The sequence below is a fragment of the Sander vitreus genome, chromosome 11, assembly GCF_031162955.1.
Source record: "Sander vitreus isolate 19-12246 chromosome 11, sanVit1, whole genome shotgun sequence".
Lineage (NCBI taxonomy): Eukaryota > Metazoa > Chordata > Actinopteri > Perciformes > Percidae > Sander > Sander vitreus.
Genome location: NC_135865.1, coordinates 1,962,135 through 1,978,190, shown reverse-complemented (window position 1 = coordinate 1,978,190; position 16,056 = coordinate 1,962,135). Strand labels below are relative to the sequence as shown.

The following is a 16,056-nucleotide window of genomic DNA, read 5'->3' as shown; positions in this document are numbered from 1 at the left end:
GTTCGTGAAATCAAAATAAAACAGACTGCAGTACACGACGACACCAACAGATGAATGGTGAAGGAAGATTGATTCCACGTGAGTGATACAGAGTGCACTGTAAAAAAAAAAAAAAAAAATCTAATTATTATTTTTCTTATTATTATTTGGGGGTGGGGGGCTTAGGAACATTTTGGGGTAGCTTCAGCCCCCCTAAAATAGGCCTAACGACGTCCCTGATGCAAGTTAACCCCCAAGTCCACCAAACTTTAGGTGTGAGGGCGCACTTGCTTCCAATGAATTACAGCCAGTCTTAGTTGTTTCAGAGAGCTAAAAGAATTATAGTATTCATTGCATCTGGTCGGAAATGTCGATCTATTAACAATCTGACAGTAAAACAATAACTGTGAAATATAAAGTCTACTTGTGCTACATTGGGGGGGTTAAAGAAGCCAACAGGATGTCGCACAAATGGGCCGTTTAAGTGACCCTCCCACTGCCGCACAACCCTGCGACGAATTGATTTTTGTTGGTCCTAAGGTGCTCCTGAGTGGCAGCCCTACACGAAAAGCAAGTGATACATTCATGTTTAAATGCATAATTAGTGTTTGTGCAGCATGTAAAATAATGTGTTACTCTGTTATTTCTCCTAATTCACAAGTGAGAGCCAGCAGAGGCAACATAGTTGGGTTATTGCAATATTTGTAGCTGCACTCGTTACCCTGTTGTGTGCCCTGTCCATAAAATATGAGTGATTTATTGCTATAATTGTTATTTAAATATATCATCAATCGGAAAATATTGAATTGAATTTTCAACTGTAGTCCTAGGTAGCTAGCATGCATGTCCTCATGCTGGGAGGAAAACGGAGCCAACTTGCTGTGAGGCAGAAGTGCTAGCAACTGTGTCACCAGACACTGCCGTGTTGTTTTTTGTATCATCATGACTGAAACATTTCCCTTTAATTCCAGATCTAAATTCTAACCAGAATTGACAGCAGGCTGCTGCTGATGCTTCTGATGATGCTGATGCTCATGCTGATGCTGATGATGCTGATGCATAACAGGAAACCAAAACTGTTAGGTGAAAGAGATGAAAAAGCAGATAAAACACCTCAGAATGTGACAGACAAATAAGAGTCAGCAATCAGAACTGGCACAGCACAGGCAACTATTTTAAGAAACGGTTAATTGCATCAGTCAGTTCTGTAAGCACAAACGCCAAACAGCTTCTGAGTAGGGGTTTGTAGCACAACTTTACCAACTTCCGCAGGGTTCTATTTTAGATCAAATTTTTTTCTTCTATTTGCAGTATATGCTTCCACTCGGCAAAGTATCCAGCAGCTGAATGTTTGATTTCATTGCTATGCTGACGACACACAGATATACCTCCCACTGAGAGCCAACGACAGGAGAAGCCTGGCTGCTGTCTCAGACTGCCTCAAAGATGTAAACCGCTGGATGGCCAAAACTTTCTCCCAACTAAACAACTCCAAATCCGAAATAAATTCAATCCACCCAACACCATCACCAGTCAGCCTTGGTTCACTATCTGGTAACGTTAAACCCTCATTTACTTCACATTCATCCCATGTATCAATAAAATTGTTCATTAATGTTTTCTCCATATCAGACCCATCTCCAAAATTGTCGCAGCCTGATCTTGAAAAGGAAATTTATTTCTAGTCACTTTCCTGCCTCTAGCTGGTCCAGAACTCAGCAGCCAGGCTTTCTCCTGGTTTTAACAGACAATGTCACATCACTCTAACATCACTGGCTGCCTTTCCGTTTTAAATTTTACTGATCACTTTTAAAGCTCGTCAGGGTCTAACCCCTGACTGTATAACAGAAATGCATACGAGCCTGTTCGCAACCTTAGTTCCTTCTAACCGTTCCAAAGTCGAAACTCAAAACCAGAGGTGATCGTGCCTTCTCCTTCAGGGCACCTCGGCTTTGGAACAAGCTGCCCGAGGAGATAAGGCTTGCTGAATCAGTGACTTATTTTTAAATCGTTTTTTACATTTATGTAGACTTGCTTTTATGTGATGTTCTTCTTTTGTAGTATGACTTGTTAATTTCATTTTATGTACATTCATTTGTTTTTCTGTTCTTTAAAAAGTGCCCCCATTTTTTTCCCCTGTTACAAAGATGTGTGTATATATGTGTAAAGATTTGTATGTGAGTTTGTTTCTTTTGTCAAAGCCCTTTAAAACATTTGTTGTTAAAGGTGCAGTACAAAATGAGGGGATTTGACGTTCTTTGTCATATATGATAATAAATTGAATATCTAAATATGAATAGAGCCGATAATCGCCCGTTGGACAGTCTGGCAAGGTCAGTGAATCGAGTCTGTTTGGTGTGTTCCGTGCCGTCGTCCGTCCGAGGGGCCATTGGCCTTCATTTTCATGTATAATCGGGGGTGGACACTGCCGGCAGTCGGACTCAAATGACCCACCTGATTGATGGAGAGCTAACCCGGAAACGGGGAGCGGAATCAGTGTGACTAGAGTCTCTCAAAATCTGATGAACATCTTTTAAAGTGACCTTTGTTGATCTGAAATGAAGACAGATTCAGAAACAGGCCAATCAATCAGCCCGTTCCAAACAGCTACATTTTCAACGGGCACTGTACTAGTAATTTAATTTAATTTATTTTTATTTCGAACAAAACTAAAAATACATATACACATACAGCATGTACCTATATATATATATATATATATCTATATATATATATATATACATACATCTATAAAATAAAAAGTGTGTAGCAACACAACAAAGGAAAAAGAACAATATCCATACAGTGATTACAAGTAATATTAAAAATACTATTACCACTTCTAATTTTAAAAAATTGTCCAAAAAGGAGCAGGATGAAGCCGAAGCTTGTAAAGTTTCCTACCCCTCATTCACTTTAACGCATTTCTTTATATATCATATATTTTTACAACAGGATAACCAATATACACAACAATACATCTCAAATTTTTCACATACCATACTTTTGTTTATTTATTTACATTTTAAGTAAGTCAACAACCCATTTCTGTAATCCATCATCCTAACAATCCGTACACTAACCCCCCTTCACAATCATCTCTCTTCCTCTTTATATCCTTTTAATAAAGTGTTTTTATATAACTTTTTAAACTTTGTTATGTTTGTACAATGTTTAAGCACCTGGTCTAGCCCATTCCACAAACTCACCTCACCGATCGTGAGGCACATACTTTTTAAAGTGTATTTGTTCTCTCAGGTTATACCCACCCTGTCTTTCCATAAACATTTTTTGTAAATTTCCTGGAAGTAAATTATTTCTTGCTTTGAACATGATTTGTGCCGTCTTAAGTAATAAACATTGATGATTAATACAAATGTATAGAAATTATTTCATATTTATGTTACTCATACCAAACCTTTTGGCAAACAATTACACATCACATACATTTAAAAAAAAAAAAGTATTCAATAATAGTCATGGACTGATAAGTCACCAGTAAAATGATTGTGTGCACGTTACACATCATGAAGAATTGAACCAGGGGGTAACCCGCCTTGGAATCTTGAAGCCTACTTAGAACCTCCCCACACACATTTGTCCATGACATTTCCTCCTTACATCACAGGAAATTGAGCTAAATGGTGTTTTATGCCCCCAACGTCGACTTCAAGGCAGCGCTGCGACCGTCGACTTCAAGGCACCTAACCCTAACCATTGCCTAATCCTAGTGCCTTCCAGGCAGCCTTGCCTGGAAGATGACATTGGGGGCTTAAAACACCAAACACCGCAAATTGAGCTTCATTGCAAAAGTTTTTACAAGTGAGTTTAAAGGCAAGGCAAGGCAGCTTTATTTGTATAGCACATTTCAACAGGGCAATTCAAAGTGCTTTACATAAAACATTAAAGAGCAGTTAGAAAACGATAAAAAAAAACAATAAAATTGACAGTGCAGTATAAGAAATTAAAGAACTGAGAGAATAAAAGTTACAGTGCAGTATAAGAAATTAAACATTAAAGATAGAATGTCATACAATGTCATCAATGCAACTTCAGTATAACAAATGAACAGTTATTTAAAGAAAGGTGACATCAAAAAGATAGGTCTTTAGCTTTAGCTTTAAAAGAACTGAGAGTTGCAGCAGACCTGCAGTTTTCTGGGAGTTTGTTGCAGATATGTGGAGCATAAAAACTAAACGCTGCTTCTCCCTGTTTAGTTCTGACTCTGGGGACAACAAGCAGACCTGTCCCAGACGACCTGAGAGGTCTGGGTGGTTCATAGTGTAGTGGCAGATCAGAAATGTATTTTGGCCCTAAACCGTTTAGTGATTTATAAACCAGCAAAAGTATTTTGAAATCAATTCTTTGAGGCACTGGAAGCCAGTGTAGAGACTTCAGTACTGGAGTGATGTGATCCACTCTCTTGGTCTTAGTGAGGACTGGAGCAGCAGCATTCTGAATTAGCCGCAGCTGTCTGATTGATTTTTTAGGGAGACCTGTAAAGACACCGTTACAGTAGTCAAGTCTACTGAAGATAAAAGCATGGACAAGTTTTTCCAAATCCTGTTGAGACATAAGTCCTTTAACCCTTGATATATTTTTAAGGTGGTAATAGGCTGACTTTGTAATTGTCTTAATGTGGCTGTTAAAATTCAGGTCTGAGTCCATGACAACACCAAGATTTCTGGCTTTGTCTGTTGTTTTTAACATTGTCATTTGAAGCTGAGCGCTGACTTTTAATCGTTCCACTTTTGCTCCAAAAACAACCACCTCAGTTTTTTCGTCATTTAATTTAAGAAAATTCTGGCACATCCAGTCATTAATTTGTTCAATGCACTTAGTCAGTTGTTGTATTAGACTATAGTCCCCTGGCGATAAGGTTATATAAATTTGTGTGTCATCCGCATGGTAACTTATTTTATTGTTTTCCATAATTTGAGCCAGTGGAAGCATGTAGATGTTAAACAGGAGAGGCCCCAGAACGGAGCCTTGGGGAACTCCACACGTCATATTTGTATGCTCAGATGTGTAATTCCCTATAGACACAAAGTAGTCCCTATTCTTTAAAGACTCAAACCAGTTTAGTACTGAGCCAGAAATGCCAACCCAGTTTTCCAATTGGTCTAGTAATATGTCATGGTCGACCGTATCAAATGCAGCACTGAGATCATGTAATACTAAGTGAAATTTTGCCACTATCTGTGTTTAAGTGGGTGTCATTAAAGACTTTAACAAGAGCTGTCTCAGTGCTGTGGTGTGGTCGAAAACCCGACTGGAAGGCATCAAAACTGTTGTTTAGTGACAAGAAAAGTTTGAGTTGTTGAGAAACTGTTTTTTCAATGATTTTACTTAAAAATGGAAGGTTTGATATCTGCCTATAGTTGCTCATTAGTGACGTGTCTAGATTGTTCTTTTTTGAGAGTCGCTTAATGAGGGCAGTTTTCAGGGCCTGTGGGAAGATATCTGAGAGAAGAGATGTGTTTACAATCTGTAGAAGATCTGTAGCCAAACAATTCGAAACATTTTTGAAAAGGCCTGTTGGTAGAATATCAAGGCAGCAGGAGGAGGTTTTCAGATGTTGTATAATGTCCTCCAGATTTTTACGGTTAATCATATGAAATTGGGTCATATTGGAATTTGTTTTGCCTGGACAATGTGACAACACATACCCTGTACTCGATGTAGAAGCACTGATTGTTTGTCTAATTTTTCAGAATTTTGTCTTTGAAGAAGGTGGCAAAATCATTGCAGGCCTTGGTGGATAAAAGGCAAATACTGCGATTTCCCCCTCAGTGGTCCTTTTATTAAAGTGCTCTATATTATGCTCATTTTCAGGTTCATAATTGTATTTAGAGTTTGTACCAGAATAGGTTTACCTGGTTTAATTTTCTAAAAACACCATATTTTTGTTGTACTGCACATTGCTGCAGATCCTCTTTTCACCCTGTGTGTTTGTTAGAATAACTTCATTATCAAAGGATAGACGGAACCACTGAAGTTATATCAAAGTTTTCTTTAGGCAAGGCAAGGCAAGGCAGCTTTATTTGTATAGCACATTACAGCAACTCAACAGGGCAATTCAAAGTGCTTTACATGAAAACAGATTAAAAAAATTAAAAACAGATTTACATGAAAACAGATAAAAAAATTTAAAAAACAGATAAGATACGAGAAAAAAAAGTTACAGTGCAGTATACGAAATTAAACATTGAAGAGCAGTTAAAATAGTTAAATATATAAGCAGATAAAATAACTTTCCTGGACTCCATTCCATTTTTGAAAGCCAAAGCTTTTTGACCAATATGACAGATATATCAAGCAGTCCGGGCCATACTTTCTAACCATTTCACCCACTATGGGTCCAGATGCGTTGCACGGCTTTGAGGTTTCATTCCCCATATTTACAGAAGCTTTTCTTGAGTATACTCTTATCTTTTTCGATGTTGTCGTCACCGCAAAGCTTAGTTCTTTTCTTCGACAAACCTTGTAAAACCCGGTACAGCCCTGCAGACAAAAATCTTTTAATAGCCAAGAACGTATTCTTAAACTATTTTATTTCTTCTGCAGTCTGTCTCTAAATAGTTAAGAACTCGCTCAGAGTGTTCTTTTTAGGCCTTCTGTCTACATTTTTGCCTTTACTTGCAAGTAGGGTCAGTTTACAGTACTCACATCATAAGTACAGAAAGTGACTAACGTAAGCCTCAAACAGTAGCTTATTTATGTGTGAAATACAATCATAACAAAATTTGGATGTCGTCAATTGTCTATCTTGTCAGTTTAGATGTCCTTTCCTCTATCTCGTCAGACTCGATGGTGTCTCCTTTATCTGTCTTTAGCATGTTCTGTCCTCGGGCCCCAGTCAAGATAGCCAATGACTCCATGTTATCTTGTGGGGGCAAATAGTGTTATGGTTTCTTACTATGCAAATAGTTTAATTTAACAGAGAGAGAAGAATAGTAATCACTATAATACTATTCTAAGCAAACAGTTTAATAAATAATAAAAGAGAAAGTATGTAATATACATACATACATAATTTCCCTAACAGTGTTGAGCTCTCTGTTTTAGCTACAGAGTGAGGCATCTCACTTCTATTCCATCTTTGTTGGGAGTCGCACATGCTGGGATTGTGTGAGTAATGAAAATGCGATAGGGGGCCCCGGCTGTCAATCAATGTCTTCCAGTGATGCGGGCCCCTGATTGGACAAGGCCGGTAAGCAACCGCGTACCCTGCTTACCGATAGTTACGTGTCTGAATCACTCAATTCTCATTGGCTACCTGCCAATGTGGCAGGTAGATTGACAGTGTTACCCGCCATTTGTTAATTCCATGCCCTGACTGGATCTATGTGCAAAGTGTAACGACCTTTCTCACATTGGAAGGCAGATTTGCCCTGAGGAAGAGCTGCCCCCTAATTTTAATACAATGTATTTGTATAACACATTTCATTAAAAAAATACAACTCAGTCCTTTGCATTTAGGGAAATAACATGCACTGAGTGCTTGAAACAACACGGTAAGAATGCACAGGGCAAATTATCTGAGATACAGTTTTTGTAGTCCACCTTGGGAACGTTGTAGTTTCACTATGGCAGATTAGCATCAGCCTAGCACATACAAAGCCAAGTGAAAGTACAGTCAGATAGGAGCTGCTTCTTCCTCTGCCGCTGGTATTTCATCTACGTCCATCACACCGTGGTCATCCTCTGCTTACACCTGCAACTTTAGCCCCGACGTCAACATTGTCCTCGCTAATCAAAGATCTCTGAAGCCTTAAAGGACAATTCCGGCGCAAAATGAACCTAGGGGTTAATAACATATGTGTACCGAGTCGAACGTTCTCTGGGACATGTTTTCATGCTAATCGAATGCGTCTCTATAGCTACTGCAAACCAGTGGTTAGCTGCTAATGCTAGCTTTCAGGGCAGAGGGTAAAATGCTATTTTATGCCACTAACAAGGCTCAAGATAGCACCACACTTCAACGGTAGCATAATGAGGGTCCCTACATGCAAACCGAAGCATTGCGAACTTTGTACGTGTACAGACAGTTTATTAAAAAGATAGATTATAAAGACTGCAGCGTTCATCTTTACATGTGCCACACATCTTGGAAAACAGTCATGAGCAGTCGAATCATGAATGTTGTGTTTGAGCTATGTTACTGGTTACTGGTTGCACGCCGTTCATCGTTCGACTGCTTATGACTGTTTTCCCAAGATGGCGCCCACATGTAAACATGAACACTACTGTCTTTATTATCTATCTTTTTAATAAACTGTCTGTGCACTTAGAAAGTTCTCAATGCTTCAGTTTACATGTAGGGACCCTCATTATGCTACCGTTGGTGCTAAGTGTGGTGGTATTTTGAGCCTTTTTAGTGGTATAGAAATAGAGATTTACCCTCTGCCCCGAAAGCTAGCATTAGCAGCTAACCACTGGTTTGCGGTAGCTTGTTTAAAGCTAGAGATGCATTTGATTAGCATGAAAACAGATCCCAGAGAATGTTCGACTCGGTACACATATGTTATTAATCCCTAGGTTCATTTTGCGCCGGAATTGTCCTTTATATTCTCTGGTAAGTCATGCATATAACTGGTGCTGTTTGTTTATTTTCACAGTTATCATTGCTGCTTACTGCTCCTTGACCCTGGCATTATATTCACGTCACTCCGAGCCATGTTAAACATCCAGATGGTCATCTACTACCTCAACCATTAATAAATTAAAAATAAATACATTTCCTAATCAGCTATGCATTGTCTCTGTGACTAACTTCCATATTGTATATTTTATCTAGAAATCTGCTGCCTAGTAAGGTATGGATGGAACAATATTTTTAGAGGAGCTATTTAATGAAGTCTCCTTATTGAAAAGATGTAGACACTTGGAGGCTGTGTTCACATTAATCTTGTGATGGGAGAAAGATTCTCTGTGCTCAATCTGAGTCAAAGATGTGTATGCATGAGCATGATTTTGTGATATCAAGTTTTGAAGCCGTGTTCAATTCATTTCATGGTCCAATATGTTCAGGCTCAGGGTCATGAGAAAAGTTGCAAACAAAGAAAATATGATCTGTCACCACTAGATGGTGATGAAACTCAATAAATACTAACATACTGACACACTGCTGGACATCATGATTGATCCTATTATCAAGATGTAGCAAATACAAATAAATACAATTGTATACATAGGCCTACTGTATGTGCATTCCATCAACATGGATATGCATAACAGGTTGATATGGTCTTTGGAGTCTGTGGTGATTAGACTCCATTGCAATGTTAAATTCATAAAGGGTATAGAGCCCTGGATATGGATATAGGAATATCCCCGAATGAGTCTAGACACTGGTGGTGGTAAAAGAAAGGATGAAGGAAGAGAAGATCTGGAAGAATGTCATGTGGAGTGGCATTTCTGATGGAGGAATGCTGGATGCTGGTAATGATGCGAAGTGGAGGTTAATGGTGAATGAAATGCAAAAGTTTGAATGCAACAACGCAGTAGCTCACAGAGATTGTGGCGAAATGTGGTTGGTTTAACTGAAAGAGTGCACGCCCAGAGTCAGCTGATTATTTTGGGGGAGAGAGAGAATGTGAAGCGTAGAAGTCTTCATGAATGAACTTACACTAAGCTTCATTTTAGGGAACATATCCTCAGATGACTTCCAGATGTCGTAGTGTGATCTGCACCATCCTCTGTAAGCACACAGTACGTGATGTAAAGTGCCATTACTTAAAAATAGAATGGCCACAAGTCCCAGTCCCAATTTTGTGCAGTTCGTTGTCCACACCCCATATCCTGTTCAGAAGTCAAACACGTCACTTTATCATCATCAGAACGTGTGACAGCTACACCATATGGAATATCCATATGGCTACACTTCGTTGTTAGAGTTCTTTAAATATAAATGATTAGTCAGCATGCATGCAACAATTGGCCGGAATTTCTAAACTTTCTGTCAAAAGAGGATATTACAGTCTCACTTTGCGTTTTCGATGAGTTAAGCATATTTCTTTCTATCTATTTCTACAGTCAAATTGTTTTCCCTTTACGTTGTGTAGCGAGTGAGCTTATTCTCTCAAGAATGTTCATTATATCAGTGGCATGCTTTCTTCTGTTGGGTAAGTTTGCTGCATTTTCATTTTAATGTGACATTTTACTGCACTGTTTTCCATGTCACTGTGTGTGTGTGTGTGTGCGCGTATGCGCGTGTGACAGAAATACACTGGAATGTATTATTCTCTATGGCATTTGTGTAATATTTATGTTATTTATGTGGAACTAAAACTATTTAATCTTAATTAACAATCAAACACGCAGAGTATGATAGTGTTCGCTAATGACACAGCAGCGTGTGAGACTAGAAACAGGAAATTTTTGAGAATCTGTGTATTTTCTGATTTTCAGTGTCTGATGCAACAGATGTTCTTTATGTCAACACTACCGTTGGTGAATCTACAGTACTCCCATGTATCCTGATGCTCCCCGCTACCAGTGGCTTAAAGCAGCTACGCTTTTACTGGCAAGACGACAGAGTGTACGTTTTGTACTCTTTTAATAAAGGAAAGGAGATGCCTGAGCATGTAAATGAACTCTATCGAGACAGGATCACAGCCTTCCCAGAGGACATGACAGGAGGAAATATTTCAGTCAAACTTCAATACCCAACACTAGAAGATAACCACAGGGTTTTTCACGCTTTTGCAGCAGTTTTTGATAGCAGAGGGATAACGAGATTCATTTTTGAACATAGCGAAATCTGCCAAATTACCTTACATGTTGCAGGTAAGGATGGAGATTTAACTTTTTCTTTACAGCAATAGTCTGATAGAAGAGCAAGAAAGCGAATTAGCATATTTCCCAAAAAGCATTGTCAGAAAAGTAATACCAGAAATGAGGTTTTTGTCAGTGACTGCACTCTCTTCCTCATAGTTCCCTATAAGAATATCAGCCTGACTGTAAATAAAGAAACAATGACTGCAGTCTGCACTACACAAAGAGGATTCCCCAAGCCGTTGGTAGAGTGGAGACTTCAGAGCCATTCTAACAACACCCAACACCTTTTAGACCCGCAAGATGTGAAGAGCACAGCAGCGCAGGACCCTCAAGATCATCTCTACAGTCTCACAAGCACTATAGTTATCCCTGCAGGTCCATATCAATCTGTGGCCTGCCTCGTCCACAACCCCACCCTAAATGTGACTCTGATCGCCACCCACATATTAAACAAAGGTACGTTAATATAAGGGAAGATGGTTGTGCAGTATCTCAAACATTTTCTGCAAAATGAATCCTTGTATATCATGGTGCGAGTTGCACAGCTGTGTATCATCACTTTTGTTTTATTAACTCATTCATTATGCCAGTGGATAAACACACAACAGTTACAAAAACTGGCTGAAGAAATTGAGAATCTAAACACCATTTTACTATCTGTTGCTGGAAAAATAGCAAATAGACAATGAACCAGAGGAACAGAAAAGCCAATCATTAACTCAGCCAGTTTTGATATTTTTATCACAACTTTTTCAGCAAAAAACAATTAACAGTTTAATGTAATGCATGTTTTTGTCTTCAAAGTTGTCCTATTAGTGGGCGCCTGGGTATCTCACCTGGTAGCGCCCATATATAGAGGGTTACTCCTGGACGCAGAGGCTGCAGGTTTGACTCCGACCTGCGGCCCTTTGCTGCATGTCATTACTCCTCTCTCTCCCCTTTAATGTCTTCAGCTGTCCTATAAAAATAAAAGCTTAAAATGCCCAGAAAATAATCTTAAAAAGTTGTTCTCTCAGTACAAGCAGGACCCAGCGGCCCTCTGTTTTACTACCATCTTACTGCTATAGCATCTGACCTGATGATATACTGTACTGTACAACAGTACAAGTAATCCAGATCTCTGGACATAGAAAGACTGAAAGAGCAGGTAGTTTACATCAAGAGGAGATTCAAATAATTTTACTGTCCCAAAGAGTAAAAAGGGCACAATCCGGTTGTCTTTTTAATTTAATTTTAAACTAAACATCTCAGGAAATGGAATTTGTCTTCTTTAAGTCAAAAAGTAAATGTCATCAGCAGCAGAATCAGAAGGTTTGATATAATATATAAAACCTAAAGCAAAACTAGAGACCACTTTGATCACAACAGCCGTGACACCAGATCAGGCCAGGGCCAAGTGTGTGTGTGTGTGTGTGGGGGGGTCTACTTCCAGCGCCCTTGTTCGAATCTTTTAAACTTGTCCTTCATATCGATCTCAACTACACCTGTAAAGTTTCGTGACTGCATCTTGTAGTGTTGTGACGCTATCGTGGTGACATTTAGTGGTATGTGACTATAACCTTCATATTGCCATATGGGATGAGCATTTTATAAAAGCAAAAGCTCACTTCAATCCATGATATGTTGTGATCATATCACAGCTTAGGGCCATTGTTGGGCGCGACGCAAGTCAAAATGTGTGCTCTGTATCGATAATTCTGCCGAATGTCCCTCATTTTCGGCCGGATGTCCGTCCCCTTCCTCTTTCTTTGTGTTGGCGTTCTAACCTCTGGTGGATTTGTGAGGACTATGGTTAACTGCTCCTCAGATCTCTGCAGGGTAAATCCAGACAGCTAGCTAGACTAACTGTCCAATCTGAGTTGAGTCTGTCTGCCTACAGGTGAAGCAGAGAGGAGCTGCCCCAGCTTAGCTGGAGCTCTGATGGTGGCTGCTGCTGCTGTTCTCATTTACTAAATGTGAGTTGTTTTCATTTTTATTAACAATTTTTGGGCATCATTTTTTAGATATCCAACTGGTGAGAAGAAACATGTCACTTATAAGATTTTCTGTCTGATCAAAACATTCATCGCAACTATACACGACCACCTAACGCTAACTCAGCAATACAGCACTGTAAAGAAAAGACCTTCACGACAGCAGGTGTGGTAAAAACACTACCACTTTAGTCCAAAGGCATCAACACAAACTGAAAGTTACGTATAGCCACTTTAAGTAGAATTAAAATCGTAATGCCAAGACAATACTTGGAATTTCTACTGCTGTTGAACATCTTGCCTTTTCTAATTCCAGGTGCTGGACTCCTAGGCCAACCACACAGCCTTCTTCTCCACCTGACTGCAAATATTTAAAAACCACACCACGTCTGGAATGAAGTTTTTTTTTTTAAATTTTTTATTAAAAAGTACATTAAAGAAATTTCTATACAAGGTCCAACTTACTCATTATTTCTTTAGCCCAACATCACTATTGCTCTTGTGTCTTACAAGACAAGTCAGTTCCAAAAGCTGGTTGAGAGCCTGAAACCAGAAGAGTGGAGGCTGTTATAACAGCACGTTAATGGAATGGTCTATTCAAACAGTCACGTGACGGAAGAACGGGACGGTTGGGTTTAGGAAACGTGACAGGCGGGACACTTTTCCCCGGTCTCCTGGGTGAAAGTCCTGTGTTGTTTGACCCATCCACCCCCCCAACCAACCTCCCAATGAGGATTTTCGGCCTTTCATACATCTTCAAACCCTGTGTAGCTGCTGCTCTCCCTGGTGCGTTCTACAAACACGCTGAAGGGCGCTTTTTGCATCACTTCTGAGGCTGACAGCCACTGCCCAAATTCCGTATTTTACGAGTTCGGCGTGAGAACGGATTGGAACAAAACCAGTCTGGACTGTTTCGCAGTGGGTTGCATCAACGATAATAAAGTCTTAGACCATCCTTTTCCTATACCACGTCGGTGCCTGGAGCCTGTTCAGCTGGGCAAGATGCGGGCAGGTTACACACTGGACAATAGCACACACTGGATGTAATAGCTAGATTCAAATCTGGGTTTGTATTACAATTTTTAATGGCATTAAAGATGATCAGGTTAAAAACTTTCTGTGCGAGCACGCACGCACGCACACCCGTGTAAATAATGAAATGAATGGTGGCTGCATTCCATTTAGCTGCTTTGTATTCAGGGTCAGGGTATTGCCCTTGCTGGCTCACAACGTTCCTCCTACGTACGAGATACATTTTTAGGCTTGATTCGGCTGTTTTGATAGTCCCCTGTAAAGCATAATGGAACTGTGCAGTGGCACCGACAGGATTTTATTTCAAAGTCTTTTTTTTTTTGTGTTCACCTCGACTCTCAGATCTCTGGTAACAATCTCTATTTTAATGCTTCATTGTGTACTCTGGCACCTTGTTTACATTCAAAGTACATGTCTTAATCATTGAAATATTTATACATGTACCTCAAAAATGGTTGTTTACTCCAGCTTTATTATGAATTATGATGTTAAAGATATTAGTAGTTGTACTAGTTAGTATTAGTGTTGAGTATTCTGCACTCAACCCATTTAGCCTATTTTTTCTTTTCTTATGTAACAGTTATTTTGTATGTAAATTTGGTTTATATATTTATTGTTTATTCATATTAAAGGACAATTCAATAACCTAGGGGTTAATAATAGATGTGTACCCACTTGATCGTTCTCTGGGACATGTTTTCATGCTAATCGAATGTGTTTGTAACTTGTAACAAGCTAGCGCAGACCACTGATTAGCTTAAAATGCTAGTATTTGGGGCACAGGGAAAGTAAAAACAAATGGCTATTTATATCACTAAAAAGGCTCACAATATCACCACACTTCAACGGTAGCATAATGAGGGTCCCTACATGTAAACCGAAGCATTGAGAACATTGTAAGTGTACAGACAGTTTATTAAAAAGATAGATTATAAAGACAGTCGCATTCTCGTATACAGGCGGCCGCCGTCTTGGGAGCTACTGTCTTCCTAAACTATCTTTTTAATAAACTGTCTGTACACTTACAAAGTCCTCAATGCTTCGGTTAACATTTAGGGACCCTGATTATGCTACCGTTGAAGTGTGGTGATATTTTGAATCTTTTTAGTGGTATAAATAGCCATTTGTTTTTACTTTCCCTGGTGCCCCGAATACTAGCGTTGTAAGCTAATCAGCGGTCCGCGCTAGCTTGTTTCAAGCTACAAACACATTCGATTAGCATGAAATCATGTCCCAGAGAACAACAGAGTGGGTACACATCTGTTATTAACCCCTAGGTTTGTTTTGCGCCGGAATTGTCCTTTAATGTTTACTATGTTGTTTGTTTATTTGTGCACCATTTACCAAAGCAAATTCCAAACAAGTGTACTTATTGTGGCCATAAAATCTTTTCTGTTTCTGATTCTGAGTAGAAACACTGCTATCATTAAACATTATTGACTAAGTTGGAAAAACAGTGAATGTAGTACATGTACTCAAGAACGGTACGTTTGTGAGGTACTACAATTATGAGGTACTTGTACTTGAGTATTTCCATATTATGCTATTTTTTTTTTTTACTTCTGCTCCACTACACCTCAGAGGAAAATATTGCACTTTTTACTCCACTACATTTGTTGACAGCTTTAGTTACTTTGTAGATTCAGATTATTTCCACAAAATATAAATCTATTAATAAATGATGATGTATTTTTATAGGTTAAACTAATCTGTGTCTCTCAATTTTTTAGCTGATAAATTTTCCTCACATTTGAGACAGAAATTATATATATATAAATCTAAATCTAAGAGACCAGAAAGGTGTTGTAAGACTCGTCAAGTGTTGTCATGTGTTTACACTGTCTTACAATGAAACCATATCTTGGCAGTAACATTAGTTAGCTACTGCTTTTTGACATAAATTAGGTAGCTAACGTTAGCATTAGCAACGGATAGCTACTTTGTAAGCCAATAAAATATAGCCTTGGCAAACAGAATTAAGGTGAATAAAACATGATAACTAGCTTTGTAACCAGTATTACAAACTTCTTACAAGTGGCTGGATTGTGACATTTTAGTTGTGTTCGGTGCAATGTTTGTGTGTATGTGTGTGGGTATGTGCACGTGTGTGTGTGTGTGTGTGTGTGTGTGTGTGTGTGTGTGAGGGATAGAGGACACCTGTAAGTGACCAAACTGTATAGTGGGAACTAAAAACCTTGGAGGATTTTGTCATGGGTGGAGGGTATGAGCCGATGGACAGCACCTTTGAAGAGATGGCTCTTGATCTTTTCTGTTTTTTTCTTTAAGGTAA

General features: G+C 39.0%; 1 protein-coding gene across 1 annotated transcript; it reads left to right on the top strand.

Moving 5' to 3' along the window:
* Positions 1-9,818: 9,818 nt before the first annotated feature.
* LOC144525941 (CD276 antigen homolog) lies at positions 9,819-13,190 on the top strand. Its single transcript, XM_078263010.1, has 5 exons — positions 9,819-10,106; positions 10,393-10,770; positions 10,918-11,217; positions 12,641-12,716; positions 13,051-13,190. The coding sequence occupies exons 1-4, from the start codon at positions 9,893-9,895 to the stop codon at positions 12,712-12,714; spliced, it is 966 nt and encodes a 321-aa protein (XP_078119136.1). The 5' UTR covers positions 9,819-9,892; the 3' UTR covers positions 12,715-12,716; positions 13,051-13,190.
* Positions 13,191-16,056: the final 2,866 nt, after the last annotated feature.

Excerpts from the sequence above, each read along its gene's own strand:
- LOC144525941 (XM_078263010.1), top strand. The coding sequence starts at position 9,893 with ATGATTAGTCAGCATGCATGCAACAATTGGCCGGAATTTCTAAACTTT. Across the intron at positions 10,107-10,392 it reads GGCATGCTTTCTTCTGTTGG|TGTCTGATGCAACAGATGTT; the intron begins GTAAGTTTGCTG and ends TCTGATTTTCAG. Across the intron at positions 10,771-10,917 it reads AATTACCTTACATGTTGCAG|TTCCCTATAAGAATATCAGC; the intron begins GTAAGGATGGAG and ends TCTTCCTCATAG.